The sequence below is a fragment of the Egretta garzetta genome, unplaced genomic scaffold (assembly GCF_000687185.1).
Source record: "Egretta garzetta isolate BGI_Z169 unplaced genomic scaffold, ASM68718v1 scaffold527, whole genome shotgun sequence".
Lineage (NCBI taxonomy): Eukaryota > Metazoa > Chordata > Aves > Pelecaniformes > Ardeidae > Egretta > Egretta garzetta.
Window position 1 is genome coordinate 322457 of NW_009260359.1, and position 14693 is coordinate 337149.

The 14693-nt window shown below is 47.1% G+C and overlaps 1 protein-coding gene across 6 annotated transcripts; it reads right to left on the minus strand.

Moving 5' to 3' along the window:
- Positions 1–1982: 1982 nt before the first annotated feature.
- ZMAT3 (zinc finger matrin-type 3) lies at positions 1983–14623 on the minus strand. 6 transcript variants are annotated; one of them, XM_035898457.1, is made up of 7 exons: positions 13753–14413; positions 13509–13639; positions 10520–10842; positions 8876–8995; positions 6955–7121; positions 6743–6843; positions 1983–5732 (listed from the first exon to the last, which is right to left on the minus strand). In XM_035898457.1, the coding sequence occupies exons 3-7, from the start codon at positions 10784–10786 to the stop codon at positions 5521–5523; spliced, it is 867 nt and encodes a 288-aa protein (XP_035754350.1). In that variant the 5' UTR covers positions 10787–10842; positions 13509–13639; positions 13753–14413; the 3' UTR covers positions 1983–5520. The 6 variants fall into 6 exon arrangements, with proteins under 6 accessions (XP_035754350.1, XP_035754349.1, XP_035754348.1 ...); XM_035898456.1 differs by having other exon boundaries at positions 13509–13657; XM_035898455.1 differs by having other exon boundaries at positions 13509–13661.
- Between the last annotated feature and the right edge of the window lie 70 nt (positions 14624–14693).

Consider the following 14693-nt stretch of genomic DNA (forward strand, 5'->3'; position numbering starts at 1 on the left):
GGAAAGAGCACACGGGCAAAAAATGTGCAAACGTAAGTATCAAGGCTCAGCTTGTCCCCACCTTTTTAGAGTTAGAGTTGAAAGTCAGTCCATGGTGCAGCCTGGGGCTGCGGCAGAGCTTGTGATGCCTGCTGGGGGGGAAGGCACAGCCAGGCACGCAGCCCGCCCCGAACCTCCTGGTGCCCACCCCAGCGCTCCCAACCCCTCCTGAAGCCACGGCAGCTCAGAGGGAGAACTCCGCTGGCTTTCGGTAACTGCCGAATGTGCCCTGACCCCCCTCCAGAGCAATGAATTCTACGCTGGATGACACTCCCTTATCGGTGTATTAAAACATATTCCTCACGTGGCCGCACTCAGCGCTAGGCTAAAATCAATTCAGTCATGCACAGCCCAGCCACATCACGAGCAGCAGCAATACCAAACGCTAAGGCTGTACAATGGTAAGAGCAAGATGATTTATTATATACTGAAGAAGAAAAGAAGAAAAAGAAGGAAAAAAAAATAATCATTTTCATCAACTATTCCCTCACGGGGGTCAGTACAATATAAAGAAAATAAGGATAAATGTACAAAACCAACCCGACAAGGAGGCTCTAGATGAAACACGTTCAAAGCACCTGCAAATGATGCTGCTGGGCAGATGCAGAAGGACATTAAACCAAGTCATTTCTCCCCCTGCAAAACACAGACTGAAAAACTGATTTTATTTTTTAAAATCCACAGTCCTGCCTTTACCTGCAGACACTTTGGGTAGAAAGATGCCATTTTAACCACGACACATTTGATAAAGGAGAGATTCCCAAAACTCCCATTTGACCACATCTATTTGAAAGTGGACTTCTTTTTCACTTCCAACTTCATGCAGATGGCAAAGCAGCCAGCCCAGCTCAGAACAGAAGCTTAGCCACGAACTTGAAAGAAACCAGGCCCAAATATCTCCATTTTCTCCCAATCCTTTGGCAACCATGGCATTTGTTTTTCCATAATCGGCAACAGATGTCTGTCTCATCCAGAGCATCCTTGTATATATGGGTGTAAACTTTAAAAACAAAACCCCACAAAACAAAAACACACATATATGAGAAAACATCAGCAGTATGAAATTCCTGAAGGGTTTCAAGGCTTGCTCTTACTCAACTAAAGTCAACGTACTTCCAACTATTTTAGCTGGAGCAGGACCAAATCCTGACAGAACCGGATTACACATTCCTCAAAAAGCAAAACCTTAAGAGTGTTTTAACCCAAACACAGGAGTAAGAGACAAATTTCAGCGACGTACCTTGCCTGGCCCTAGCCAATGTAGCGTATTTAGCTGGGGTATTTCATTTACTCCTGGCTCGGGCAAGATTCCCATTGGTTACAGTGAGAGCATCACTTAAGTAAGGTAGCAAAAGGACATCATGCATTAGTAAGCTAAAATATGAATCCGTGCTTACGGCAATAGCTTTCCCTTCTAATGCCCTATAATGGGCACCTAGAAAAGGAAAAAAAGACAAGAAGCTTTACAGAAAAAAAAAAATTAAAAAAATCTGCATTTTGTTACATTGCTGACCATCCTCAGCAACTCCACAGAAGTCTTCAGGGTTCCTTCTGATGTATGTGAAGAAAGCAAAAGTCAAAAATAGACGGACGTTAGGCAAGACTGTAACACAGTTACTCGTTAGTGCAGAATGCAAAGTAACAGCTACTGCTCAATACAAAATAGCATCACTTTCATACTCCTCACAAATACACGGATTCCACAGAGTTCACTTCCTTGCCTTAAAAGAAATGCTTAAATGTTGTATGAACTTCATGTGCCTCTAAAAGTCCCAAGTTACCAAAGGAACCATTGGAGCTAAAAAAAACCAAAAAACCCACCCAAATTAGAAATGGACATTTAAGAGCGAGTTGCAAGGAAATCCCCATTTTGTACGGCATGAAAAGAAACAAAGAAGATCCGCTGGCTGGATTTGGGTTGGGGGTTTTGGTTTGGGGTGGGTTTTGTTGTTTGGGTTTTTTTTTCATCAAGGGAAAGAAAACAATACATACATGGGAGGGAAAACATTTTCACAAATATAATAAATACCTGTTCTGATCCAAAAGCAAAGTGCGATGTCGAGTTTTCTATTTGAACAAAAACAACCTACAGAATAATGCTTTAAATATTAACAAATCAATCAGTGGTCAGCACAGTAAAATAAATACAAACACATTGATTTATATTTTGTTCCTAGCAGCAAAGGTCATTAACCTACTGGCCAATGTGACAGCTTCACAGAAGTCCTATTTCTCGGGTCTGGTACTTTGTTTAACATGAGAAAAAGATTCAATGGGCCTGAGAGATGGTACTCGAGCCGTACAGTGTTCTCCCCAGCCCATCTGTGTCAAACAGGGTTTGGCCAGAACGTGTTTTCAATGTATGTTTTGAACACCGATTTCGAGAACAGCTTTCACAAAATAAAAAATAAAATCGGGGTCCACCCAGTTTCTCACACTGACACATATGAGCTTGGACTGGCCTGAACCCTGATGCTATTAGTGAGGTGGGGCGTTTTCTCTTTGCAGTCAACAGTTTTCTATGCTGGAGGGAGAGTGGGAAGGTCACAAACCGTTAAGGTATAAACTTCACACCTGCTGTATAACCCACCACCTTCAGATTCTCAGGATGATGGCGTTCACTCGTTGCACTCCCTTGCACAAGACAAAGCAGCTACAGGCCTCTCTGTTCGGGGCCGTTCCTCAAAACCAGACTCAGACCCTTGCAGAGAGCAGCCTGTGGGCACAGCCCCCGGCACCTCCCTCGCACGCCCTGGCACACCGGCGTGGGTTGCACCAGCCCTTACCACGGGGGAACAACGGCATGTGGAGCAAACTGAGCTTTGACATCTCCAGCAGGCACTGGAAGTGCCGAGTGAGGAACAGATCGCTGCGCCGGGCGCAGGAGCAGCAACCGAAGTGGTGAACAGCTGATTTCTGAGACGCGTGAAAGCAGACTAAAATGCCTTCTTGGCCCTGGCAGTAAGCTAGACAACACCAGTACCTATAGCTTCTCCAGCTCCTATTTTACAAAGCGTTGGGTTTCTGCTACTAATTGCAGCCTGTGGGAAATGCCACGCTTTAGTTTACAGCAAGAGGGATGTTTAACCATAATGCAGGGATCACTCTGGTGAAACACATCCTGGTAAGGCTCATCCAGCTCCCTCCGTCCCTGCACAGTGGTGTCAGACTAGCAAAACACAAGACAGAAGACAAATTGAAAACCAGAGCCCTTCTTTGACTGCAAAAGATGAGGGGAAAAGGCTGATGAGAGATTTTTGCAAGGGGAATGTTCTTCAAGGCCACACAGAGGGTGAGCCAGGGGCAGGAAAGCACAGAAGAAATGGACTCACAGGCTGCCAAAACTGCTTGCTTAGTGCTTTGCAACCTGGGCACCGCTCCTCCTACCTTCTAACGCACTCCAGTACACAAACCCTGTTTAACTGGGCTTTGCACAAAGGAGGGAAGGGAATCCCATTCAAGAGGGTACCCATTGCTCTGCCTGGAGCTGCAGGGCAAGGATCAGCATGGAATGATAGGTAGGGGGTTGCTTTCGACTACTGCACAAGAGCTCACCTTGCCTGGATTTAGGATGGCTGCGTTAAGGTTGCACGGCTACCCGATGCTCAGGTAGCTAAAGATAATGATATTCTATTTCTGAGGAGCAGCCGAGTGCAGCAAACCTCTTTGAGGTGGACTTAGAAAGATGAATAAAAACTACCTGGATTTTTTGTTAGTTTACTCATTTTTTAAGGCAAGCAGAAATCCTTCCAGAATGCAAGAGGCAGAATCAGAATGGCAAAAAAAGGGGCTGGGAGAGCCACCTTCAATATGACGCACTAGGTAAAGTTTCTCCCTGGTAAAAAGCTACTGAAACCATTGGAGCCGCATCTAATTCAAGCTGCTGCCTAACGAGGGGTGAGACAAGCCGTGGCGCTTCCTTTGCCCCCTCCCTGCACCCGCCACTGAAGTCAGTGAAGCTGTACCAGCGCACAGCCGTAGCAGCGCAGTGGTGAATCAGGTCCAGCGGAGGTTGCCTACAGGCTGCACTTGCCACTGGAGCCAACATCTGAGGAACACCGTGGACTGGATTCCGATCACAGCTCCACACATCTACCCAAACAGGCAGAAAAATAAGAGCCCTACTTCTGCTCTTTATCTTCTTTCTACTTTTGCTAAGGAAAATCAAAAGACACACACCCTTTGGGCTTGTCTACACTTACAAAGCTGCTTAACAAGCTTCATGAATACTTCTGCGTGGCCAAAAAGCTGTTACTCAATCAATCATCATCCCTGACATTTACATCCTACCTAACTCTGGATTTTTCATGGTCCCTAAAACTGTGAAGTTCACATCAAGGAATGGAATTGAAGCCCATTCTGAGATGGGAAAAGAAAGAGGGAAAAAAATTCATCCAATATTGGTAGCTCTCGTTCAAAGGAGCATTTCTCCTCTCCTCTGTAACCCACTGGGTCTTGTCCAGGGAATGGCATGGAAGCGGGACACGCCGGTATCTGCTCCCCAGGGTCCAGGCAGCCCTGCCCTCCCAGGGCAGCAGAGCTGCGGGCCAGAGACCAACACTGGCTCTCTTCTACATCAGTATGCAAAGAAATTACAGCTGACAGCTCCTTCCGACCTATTCTCAACCCTACCCAGTCTAAGGCAGCATCAGAACAGAGCACATCTCATCTGAGCGGGTTTGCTTTCCAATTCGCTTCATTAAGCCACCGAGACCCCCCCAGACTCTCTTCAAGGAGCTACACCCATGGTGCACTGAGGTGCCCAGCCAACAACACTGAGAATCTCTTTTCGTTGTTAACTGGTAGAAGAGAATATTTCTGGATGTGGCTAATCAGCTGATATCTAATGTCAGATCTTCAGAATGAAATCTGCAGCACAGAGGAAGCAGTAAGAGGCATGACCCTCCGAGGAGGAGAGGCACGCACAGCCTTTCTGCAGGGGTGTGGGAAGAACTTACTCTGGGCTGTAATGGAGGCCAAAGCAGCAATTTGTGGACAAGTACACCACCTAATTCACACATTCACAGGCCCCATCCCTGCCCCTCCTTTACAAGCTGCCCAGAGACTCAGTCTGCTGTAGGGAGGCATTCCGGAGCGCTGCTCTATGGCGTGCAAAGAGGGGAGCAGGCTTTGCACATGGTCCACCTGTGTGGGAGAACCACAGAAGTTCCCAGCACTTCTTGGGCTTCGCATATTCATGCAGAAGGCCGGGGAGAAGACATAAAGTCCTCCCCGTCACTCAATACAATGAAGAGCCTTAGATAATTAGCAAACAAACATCAAAAACACTTCATGTCCTGCACAGCGTCATCCTGCCAACTATGATAGAAAAAAAATCTAACCATACCATTAAGTTTGCAGGTGTTACATGTATAGCTCGAGAGCATACTCCTATCAAATGGAGCACAAAGCAGGGCATGTGGCAAACAGCAGGCGAGAGACAAGCTGCTCTATTTGCAAACTACTACCGAGGGTGGTGCATCATTGTACATAGCCTAGGTTCTCCATCTCGTTCCTATACCGCTGTTCGGACACCTTGCTTTTATGCTGTTTGCTTTCTAAGTGTTGTCTGAACTCCATCTCCTCGCTGGCCCCGGCGTTGCACATGGAGCAGTAGAACTGGCCACTGGGGGTGACGCACATGGCCAGATCCCGAGGAATCCTCTGGCGTGAGCGGGGATTGAAGTAGGGACCTGAGGAGACAACAGGAAAGCCGGTTTTATCTACAAGACAGAAAAGCTTGAGGCACCTCAGTGACAACTTCTAAGTCCAACAAATGTTTAAAAAGAAGCCAAAGATTAGCTTCTTTGACTGATTAGAGTCTGAACCTTCTTTTCCCACCAGCCTTCTCCACCGAGATCCAGATTTACAGGGGGGCAGCACACAGGGGAGCAGTACTTGCTGGTATTTTCTAAAGCAGTAGAATGGGCTTAGTGCCCTGGTCTTACTAAGAATCAATAGGGCTTTGAAAATTAGGGGTGGAATCATTTAAGTGATGAATCAAGTCTTTTTTTTCTTAACCCTCCAATTCCAGAATTAGAACAGTTTTTTGATTAGAATAAGCTGCCTCCGTTCAAAACTATCACAAATCAACATTTAATACAACTTTAGAAGATTTATCTTTTCCATGTGACAGTGGTTAGAATGACAGAACTAAACCAAGCTTCACCAGGGTTTCAGCTAATATGTGCTCGTCGCACAACTTGAAATGAAAAAGAGAAACAGCTGCTGGGCTGGACACTCTAAAACACCCTTTAAATCACAGTAAAGAGGCAGAGTTCGTATCTAACACCCGAGGAAGGACTCGACTCTAGGAACAGATGGTCTTAGAGGGAGGCTAACGCGCTCGCTCATTCTGGTCATGGGAGCGCACGTACAGGTTGATGTGCTACGGTAGGAGTCAAAGCACCTGGCCACTTGCCAAGAAAATAAAGCCGGGAAATTGTCACCACTTAGAGCAGCCTTAGAGATGGGCAGATGGTAAATTAAGTTACAAACTGAGAAACCGAACTAACAAGCAGGCTGACAAAACAAAGCAACTTTAGCAGCTGGGAAAAAAAAACCCATGCAGACGTGAAGGATCAGCAGAGCTAGGACCAGCTCCTTTCACAGCCTGTCTCCGCTAAACAGACCTCAGAAACAGGAGAAAAACAAACCTGTTTGTTATTCATTATTATTCCAACAGAAGCAAGCTCCCAGTTACCTGTGTTGTTTTGAACTGTATACATATTTCTTCTGTTCTGCATCATTTTATATTCATTCCCTTCTTTCCTTGCCCTCCGTTTGCCTAGTTCTGATGCATCCCTGAAGATTAAACAAATATGAACAGCTGCAATTCAGAGTTTTCTGAGAAAATGACCGCCAGAGAGACTGCCACATGCTTTCAGCCTGAGCATGAAGTTGAACAATACCTACGAGAATGAGTTATTCTGTGCTTCTGCAAGACGCAGCCGTTTGGCATGATTTTTCCCTTGGTAGTGAGCCTGTGCCACAGCCGGAGAACTAAATGAGGCATCACAAAGCTTGCAGTAATCGTTCTCTGTGGCCAAGATCACTCGGCCACCTGGTTTACTGGATCCCATCTAGCAGCAAAGGGAGAGACAGCATGTGAAACACAAGAAGGTTAAATCGTTGAAATAGCTGAATTGCAGGGACTGAGACCAGTATCATCTTCATCAGGCAACAAGAGAGCTGGAATTAGAGCATATGGGTTAGGACACTCTCAAGCGCTCCCCAAACTGTTCTTACAAGAACTGCACTTCCCCTGCCTCACCCTCCAGGAGAATCTGCAAACCCCTCGAGACCTAGGCAAACCCCTGGCCTCAGACCGAGGGGAAAGCAGCCAGAACAAACGTCCTGTACCTCTGCAACAGCTCCCGAGGCTGGCTTACTTCACAGCAGTGATTTAACTCCTCTACTCCTGACTGCTGGGAGCTGACAAACAGCGACTTTCACCCTGGGGAAGACCCACAGAAAGGTACAGGTGCTCCCCTCTCCTATTTGCAGCGTACCGAATCTCTCCACAGCTCCCTGACCAAACTAAGAGATAAAACCCCAACCCCAACGGCATAGCTGCCAACCCTCTGATCTTTACCCTTGTGTCCTTTACCTCCAGGACACCTGGATCAAGAGTTCAGAGGAAGGACCCAGCCTCACACGCCATACGAAGGACACCTTGCCTGCCTAGTGAGACCACACACCGACCAGAGCAGCAGCCACGTCTCCTCGGTGCGTATCATCCAGAGAAAACTGCTTTGCAAACAGTGCAGCAGCAGCGATTCGTACAGCCGTGTCACTGCGGCACTTGCCAAGTCCAGGTTCTTTCATGTCCCCTTTGATACTGCTCAAGCTTATAGATGCGTGCACACAATTCTGACATTACAATATGAAGCCTCACATGGCCCCAGAGGGGTCTTTTTATTGCCATGGACCATTTTCTCCATTAAACCCCCCCCCAGCCAATACCCTAGCAGGTACAGCACCCACGTCCCACTACCTAGGACTGGACTCTGTGCCCTCCCAATTCAGTGCTGTGAGCCACAAAGTCATTTTAGATGGGACTGAGCCTCCCCCTCTGGCGGCTCCGACAGCCCGGGTAACCGTGCCACCTTCAGCAAACGCTCCTTGCTTTTGTACAGACAACAGAGGCTTATGCATTTGGGAATGGCAGGCACAGCTTCGACCCCTAGCTGTGGTTCCCTGCACGGTCACACGCAAAAGCCAGGTTAGCTGTTAAGTCCTGTGACAATCAGAAGTGACGGATTCTAGAAGAAGAAAGCAAAAATCATCTCTTTTGTCTCTAACATGCCTGAGACAGAATCAATCTGGATCACTGAGGGAACTATCCATTCACTCTACACACAGGAATGAGCACAGCGAAAGGCACAACAAAAGAGGAATTAGATAACAGCCCTGGGCAATGGGTGTAGGAGCCCTAAGCACTTTTTCCACCCAGGCTTCCCTCGCACAATGGAGGGATGATTGTGCAGAGCGGACACCACACCCTCCCGTCCGGATCCAGCTCCAACAACGCTGCTTTATACCTGCCCTTGGACCATCAGCAGCACCACATCAGACTTACCTAGGAATCAAGGTATTTGCCATACAGAAATAGAGCATTTCAAGTCTGATATTCTGCTGCAAGCGCAGATCAATAGCTGCGTCTTCAAAGGAAAGCAAACAGCTCACAGCAGGCCACTGCCACCATCCTGCGCATCGCAAGGGAAATGCTTTCCCAGCCTCGGCAGCAAGCCTCAGACCGCGAGATCTAGTTATCCTTACTGGGGGTTAGGTGACAAGTTAGCAGCATGATCTCAGTCACCTCCCCATGCCTTACCTGAGCTGGAAGGGAGACAACCTGAGGTGGGGCAGGCTCAACCGAATTACTCATTCTGGCAGGTGCCGGGCAGCTATTGGCAGCATAGTAATTTCGGAGTTTCTTACTGTGGTTCTTACCCTGGAAAGAGAACCCAGATTAATCGCTCTCCTGATAATAGTATTTTACACTGAAAGACAAAGGATCCAGAGACCAAAATGAGAAAGTGGCCATGAGGATGGCACCTGGGGTAAAAGAGCTGCCATTCAGAAAATAACAGCTCTGAACTTGAGAGATGTTGGCATCCCCTCTTTTCTCCAAAATGCTCACTACCGAGCACAATTGGGCCTTGTTTTCAACCGATTTTCTCAAACCGGTAAGGTTACAATTAGTTCCTCAATCTGTTTCCATTTCACTTTGTATTTTAAACATTAACTGCTTTGCATAGCCTTTTGATAAGCCTGAACATACACATGCTGCTTTTCATGAGGTTGCAAGAATGAATTAAAACATGAGACTGAACCTAAAAAACCCTGCTTCATATTCTATTTTCTCTTGGAAAACAGAGACTATGGTTCGTTTTGGTGTTTTGAAAGCCTGAGAGAGCTACGTGAGAGTATGTCTATGTACTTGGGATATATAGTAAAGGCACATGCATAACTGCAAGTTATGTAGCATAAATGCACTCCTGTTCCCCCAGGGCAGAAATACTGCAGAAATCAGATGCTGAAGCATAATCCCAATTCAACCCACCCCTTCACTGGCATGTTTCAGGCCCAGGAGCAAATCCGAGATCTGGGTCTGTTGTCCTGAGGATATGGACAACCACCCTTCTGGATGTGCTGGTGGAGAAGGTTACTACCTTCACGTGTCGCGCAAATATAGCACTAGAAGAGAGGGTACTAGTGAAACAGTGAAATATCCAATCTCTCAGCAAAGAAGCATGTGCAAACAGCCCCTAACCTATTCCAGACAAGTCAATCAGACCAGCTTGGACAAAATTAATTTGGTCTGAGCTGGCTCAGCTGATGCTGTCCAAAGCAGATGAGAAAGTTTGCATACACAGCCCCGCCAGCAGATCAGTCGTGTGCATAACCTCAGGAAGGAGGCAGTGATGAGCACACAGCAGCAGCTCCTTTTCCTAACTGCACCGCTGGATCCAGTGGTGAACATCTGTCCAGGCCTTATAAAATCACGTCAGTAGAATCAGAAGTTCTGCTTTAGAGAATGAGTGTACAGGTGGAAAACAGATCACATAAAACAAATGAAAATTATGAGTATCTGCCTTTTCACCCATGCCATCTTGGCACTACTTCTCTGTCCCTGTGGACAAAGTTTTCGCCACATGCTCCAGCGATGACACCGTAAATGAAAGCACTGCAGCATGCCTGGATGACCAGCAAAATCAAGCAGGGTGAAGATATGGCTACAGAACATTTCTGGCCACAGCTTCCAGTCCATCAGATGGTGTCGAGGCAGCTTCAGATGAGCTAACTCAAATGCTGCTGCTGGCGTGCAGCCACCTCAACACAGCGCTCGAGAAGCTAAGTCGGTCCTCCTGCGCTAGCCCACACCTAGCCCTGTGCCACCACCCGCGCTGGCACAGGTACGTCTACGCAACCTGGAGATGCAGCAGCCCTGACAGCTGTGCTGCCTGCTCCTTACCTGGTAATGAGCCTGGGCTTGCTGTGCGGAATTCAGAGTGACATTGCAGAGCTTACAGCACAGAGGCTTACATAGTTCCTCCAGCATAGGATCCTGCTCCACCACCTTTGCAAGCTCTTCTTGAGTCTGATGAAAGGAAGGCCCCAGTCCGAGTGATTTTGGTGGGGACAGTGGCGAGCTGGCTCTTGGCCTTGTAGCCACTGACATAGGAAGAGATGAAGGCTTTTCAGGATGAGGAAGGAGTCCTGCTTGCTGTAGAAGAATCATTGGCCAGGAAGACTGTGGGCATGCTACTTCTGAAGGATGAGGAGTCTTCTTCAGACCTAGACCAGAGAGGCACAAAGGCTGAAATGAGCAGCGCTAACAGGAACATCAATGATCCAGGAGACTTCTGTAACTTCACTGCCTCTACTTTACTCCTTTGCACAATGCCAAGCAAGATAAAGTCAGTTTGTAACACTTTACCCCACAGGAACAGCAGCACCTGGACAGCCAGGGCCACATTAAAAGATAGGTGCATAAGAAGTGGATTAAAGTCCACAATGTAGCTGTTAGTACCCTTGTGGCACCCTCCTGGACAGATGAAGATTCCTAACCGCTCGTAGTACCTGACCCACAGCACACCCCCCCCACCGCTCTGTAACCACTAGAAGATGCGATACACAACATGCACAGCTCAATCACAGAATCCCAGGTTGGAAGGGACCTCAGGGATCATCCGGTCCAACCTTTCTGGGCAAAAGCCCAGCCTAGACAAGATGGCCCAGCACCCTGTCCAGCTGCATCTTGAAAGTGTCCAATGTGGCGGAGTCAACCCCTCCCCTGAGGAGATTATTCCAAGGGTTGTCTGTTCTTGTGGTGAGAAATTTCCCTCCCATGTCCCATCAGAATCTTCTCAGAATTAACTTGTACCCATTGCCCCTCGTCTTTTCCATGTGTTGTTAATGGGAATGGGAGGGATACAACCGCTGGCCCCACCCTCTTCTGACAGCCCAAGGACAAGCTCACACCCCAAGACCTAAACAAATACTGCAGTGTGTCACTGCTACTGATGACTTAAAGAGAACCCAAATATTTCAAAGCAGAATTATTTTTTTTTTTATATGCAGGTAGGTATAAAATACACACACATACGCATCCCTCAAAGACCTTCCTGAGGGAAGATACTCTACAGTTAAGTTTTCTCAAGTAAGTCAACAAAAAGCAAAGAGTGGGAACCAACACGAGCACACCTCGTTGTACGCAGTCAGCTCCCAATGGTCTTGCTGAATGACCTTGAGCTACTTCTCACGTTTCCTTTACTAACTGCAACCGATGCAACATTTAAAGCTGTATCATCTTCTGCAAAATGGAGAGCTTATCCCATATTAACCTTTATTCAATTATTTTACAGTTAATTCAACTTCTTAGAACTAGCCCTACATTTCCAACACGGGGTTCTGAGAGGCTTATTTAATTAAAGTTTATAAATCACATCTAAAGCCGGGGATGAACATTCCTAGAATAATGCAGAGCAGTGATATTATGAATCAAGGCAGAGCTACTTTTGTTAACGTCTTATTAGCTTCTTATCGTAACAAATCCTGTTCACGGCTACACTGGGATCGAGAGAGGCGTTATCTTGGCCTCTGCAGATGACTTCCAGCCAGGGTGGCATTGGTAGCAACCATGCTTACACTACAGGCTTTGTTTGTTTAAGCAAATAGTGAGATGCATCTACATTTTATAACAACACTTCTGGAAAATTAGGGAAAGGTAAATTAAATGCCACCTCAGAACTTTGTTCCTAAGTCACTTTTGAAAATAGAATTTGACTTCAGAGGCATTTAGGAACCTGGAGAAGCAGATAGCATTTATCTGGGATAACTTCTGGGATTTTCAATCTGCTAAAATTAGCAGGAGGTAAATACCTTGCTATATTCAAGCTATGGAAAATCCCAGTTGATGCCTGCACTTTTAGGCACTGTATTATATTTGTAAGTCTGGCTCCAGAGAGGTCTATGTTCCACTAGGAAAAATGAAAAATAATTTCAAAAAAAAAGAAGAAAAATCAGTGGGACTGAAGCGCTCAAGTGACACAAGCACTTCTGAAATGTTTACCTCTAAAAACAGATTTCCAAATAATAGAAGATGGGAGGCAATGTAGTTATTACTAGTAACAAAAGGTAAGGAAAAGAAGAAATGGGGAGAAAAAAAAAAAAAAGCAGAGCATGCGTTGCCTTGGGGACAAGCTTTTAAGACAGCAATAGAGCCACCAGGAGTTTTTATGTTTTTAAATAGTCCTCCACCATCAAGGCTCTGAGAAATTCCAGGAGAACTATAGCCAACATGATGCCACCATAAAAACAAAATCAAAACTGCTATCACGAAAGCTAACCAAAACAAGACAAACCAGAATCCACCAGAGAGAAGCAAGAGGAAAACAGAGGAACGGTGTGGTGCCAATCAGCCATCAGCAGTGTAAATACTGTAGCGTTACCCAACCGCTCTCCACCTTTCAGCATACACACTCTTGGTTAACCAGAACTACGCAATAAGGTTTTGCTATCTTGAGTTTCCTCAACTAGTACTCTGCAGACCGTCTAATTAATTTCAGCGGGGCTACGGATGGAACAAGTTCATATTCCTGATGGTTAGATATATCGCAACGTGGGCCTATCAAGGCAGCTGAGATCAACTATGCAAGCAGGTAAGCATGCCACCCAATTTCAGAGTTTTATTACCCCACCGTAATGGGCCTCTTACCTTAAAATGGGAGTAAATTATAGCCAAATACTTCCTAGAACAATATAAAGAGATCTACGGTAAATGACAATCGGGATCCATCTGCTTAATTTTGCATGAGCGCTTCCTGCATCAAGTCTTCCATACGCGACTGTCACAGAGGGGATGTGTCATATACAAGAGAGGACACAGTGCATACAGGATCCACAGGGGAAAAAGTATAATGTAATATTCTTAGAAAATCTTTAATTGTAAGGTCACTTACTGTTTCTTTAAGTAAACAGTAGTCTGAAGATGAAATGAAGGCTGCATGGGCAATTTTAAAATTAGAACTTCTTGACTTGGCATATGCAACTCTGATTTTCTTCTAATGGTGATCTTTCATCACTGAAATTGCTGAAATTGGGTTGATTTCTTTCTTACAGATGTTATTTAAAAGAAAAAAATAATCACTCAAATTCAGCTTATTTACAAATCCCTTTAACCCTCCACTGCTGGCCACTAGATACCTTCTCCTGGACAGGGTAACAGGACATCTTTGACTCCTCCTTTCCCCTGGCATGAGAAGCTGCAAAATCTTGACACTAGGAAACAGCAGAGGAACGTGGTTCCTCAAGGAACCTCCGCCATCGAGGGCTCGTGCGTGTGACGGTACGGGCCGAGGCAGGGTAAGGACCCGCAGCCCTCCAGGGCAAGCCGAGGAGACACTCTGCCTCGAGACAGCATCGCTCGGCTCTCAGCCGTGCCTCCTCCTGCACGCCGCGTGGGCTAGGACACGCTCCCCCTCCGTGCCAGCCATCCTCGGGGGGACGCAGGGCAGACGCATGGCTGGGGCCTCCCCAGGGCAGCGCCAAAGAAGGAGACCCGGCCTCCGTGCCCCGGGTACCACGGCCCGGTAGCACCTGGGTGCTGTGGGTGGCACAGGCACCGGGGAGCAACCTCCCCAGCCACCGACAGCGCCGTTCGGGGAACGGGACGGGGATGGCCTTACCCCCAAGCACCCTTCGGCGGGGAAGGCGCAGGCACGATGCGGCCTTCCTCGGCCGCACGACACCCGCGTGGCCCCACCAGAATTAACTTTTAAGGGCAGCTGAGACAACTAATGGCAGTGACAGACACCTCTGCGAGCGAGGAACAAGCTGTGGGGTTGGGTTTGGGTTTTTTTCCAAAGGAAAAGACGCACTTCTCCTCGACATCATGCGCCGCGTGTGGTTCTGCGTTACAGCACTGGGCCTGCTGACCCCCTGCCGGGGAGGGCGTCCGGTAACCCCGAAAGAGGGGGGCATTGATCACCCCTCACGCCACCGGGGTGCCAGAAACCGCGGTGCGAACCCCGGCACCCCGGTAGACATTTCCGCAAAGCTGCGCGGCTGGCAGTCCCGGCGGCGGAGTCTGAGGGGGAAAAAAAAAAGAAATGAAAAGGAAAAAAATAAAAAAAAAAAAAAAAAAA

Bases quoted from the DNA above. Each gene is read 5' to 3' on its own strand.
- ZMAT3 (XM_035898454.1), bottom strand. From the start codon at position 14,529: ATGCCCCCCTCTTTCGGGGTTACCGGACGCCCTCCCCGGCAGGGGGTC. The intron at 10,843-14,426 runs GTGCGTCTTTTC...TCTCTGGTCTAG, and splicing joins GCGCATGATGTCGAGGAGAA to GTCTGAAGAAGACTCCTCAT. The intron at 6,844-6,954 runs GTAGGTATTGTT...TTTAATCTTCAG, and splicing joins GCACAGAATAACTCATTCTC to GGATGCATCAGAACTAGGCA.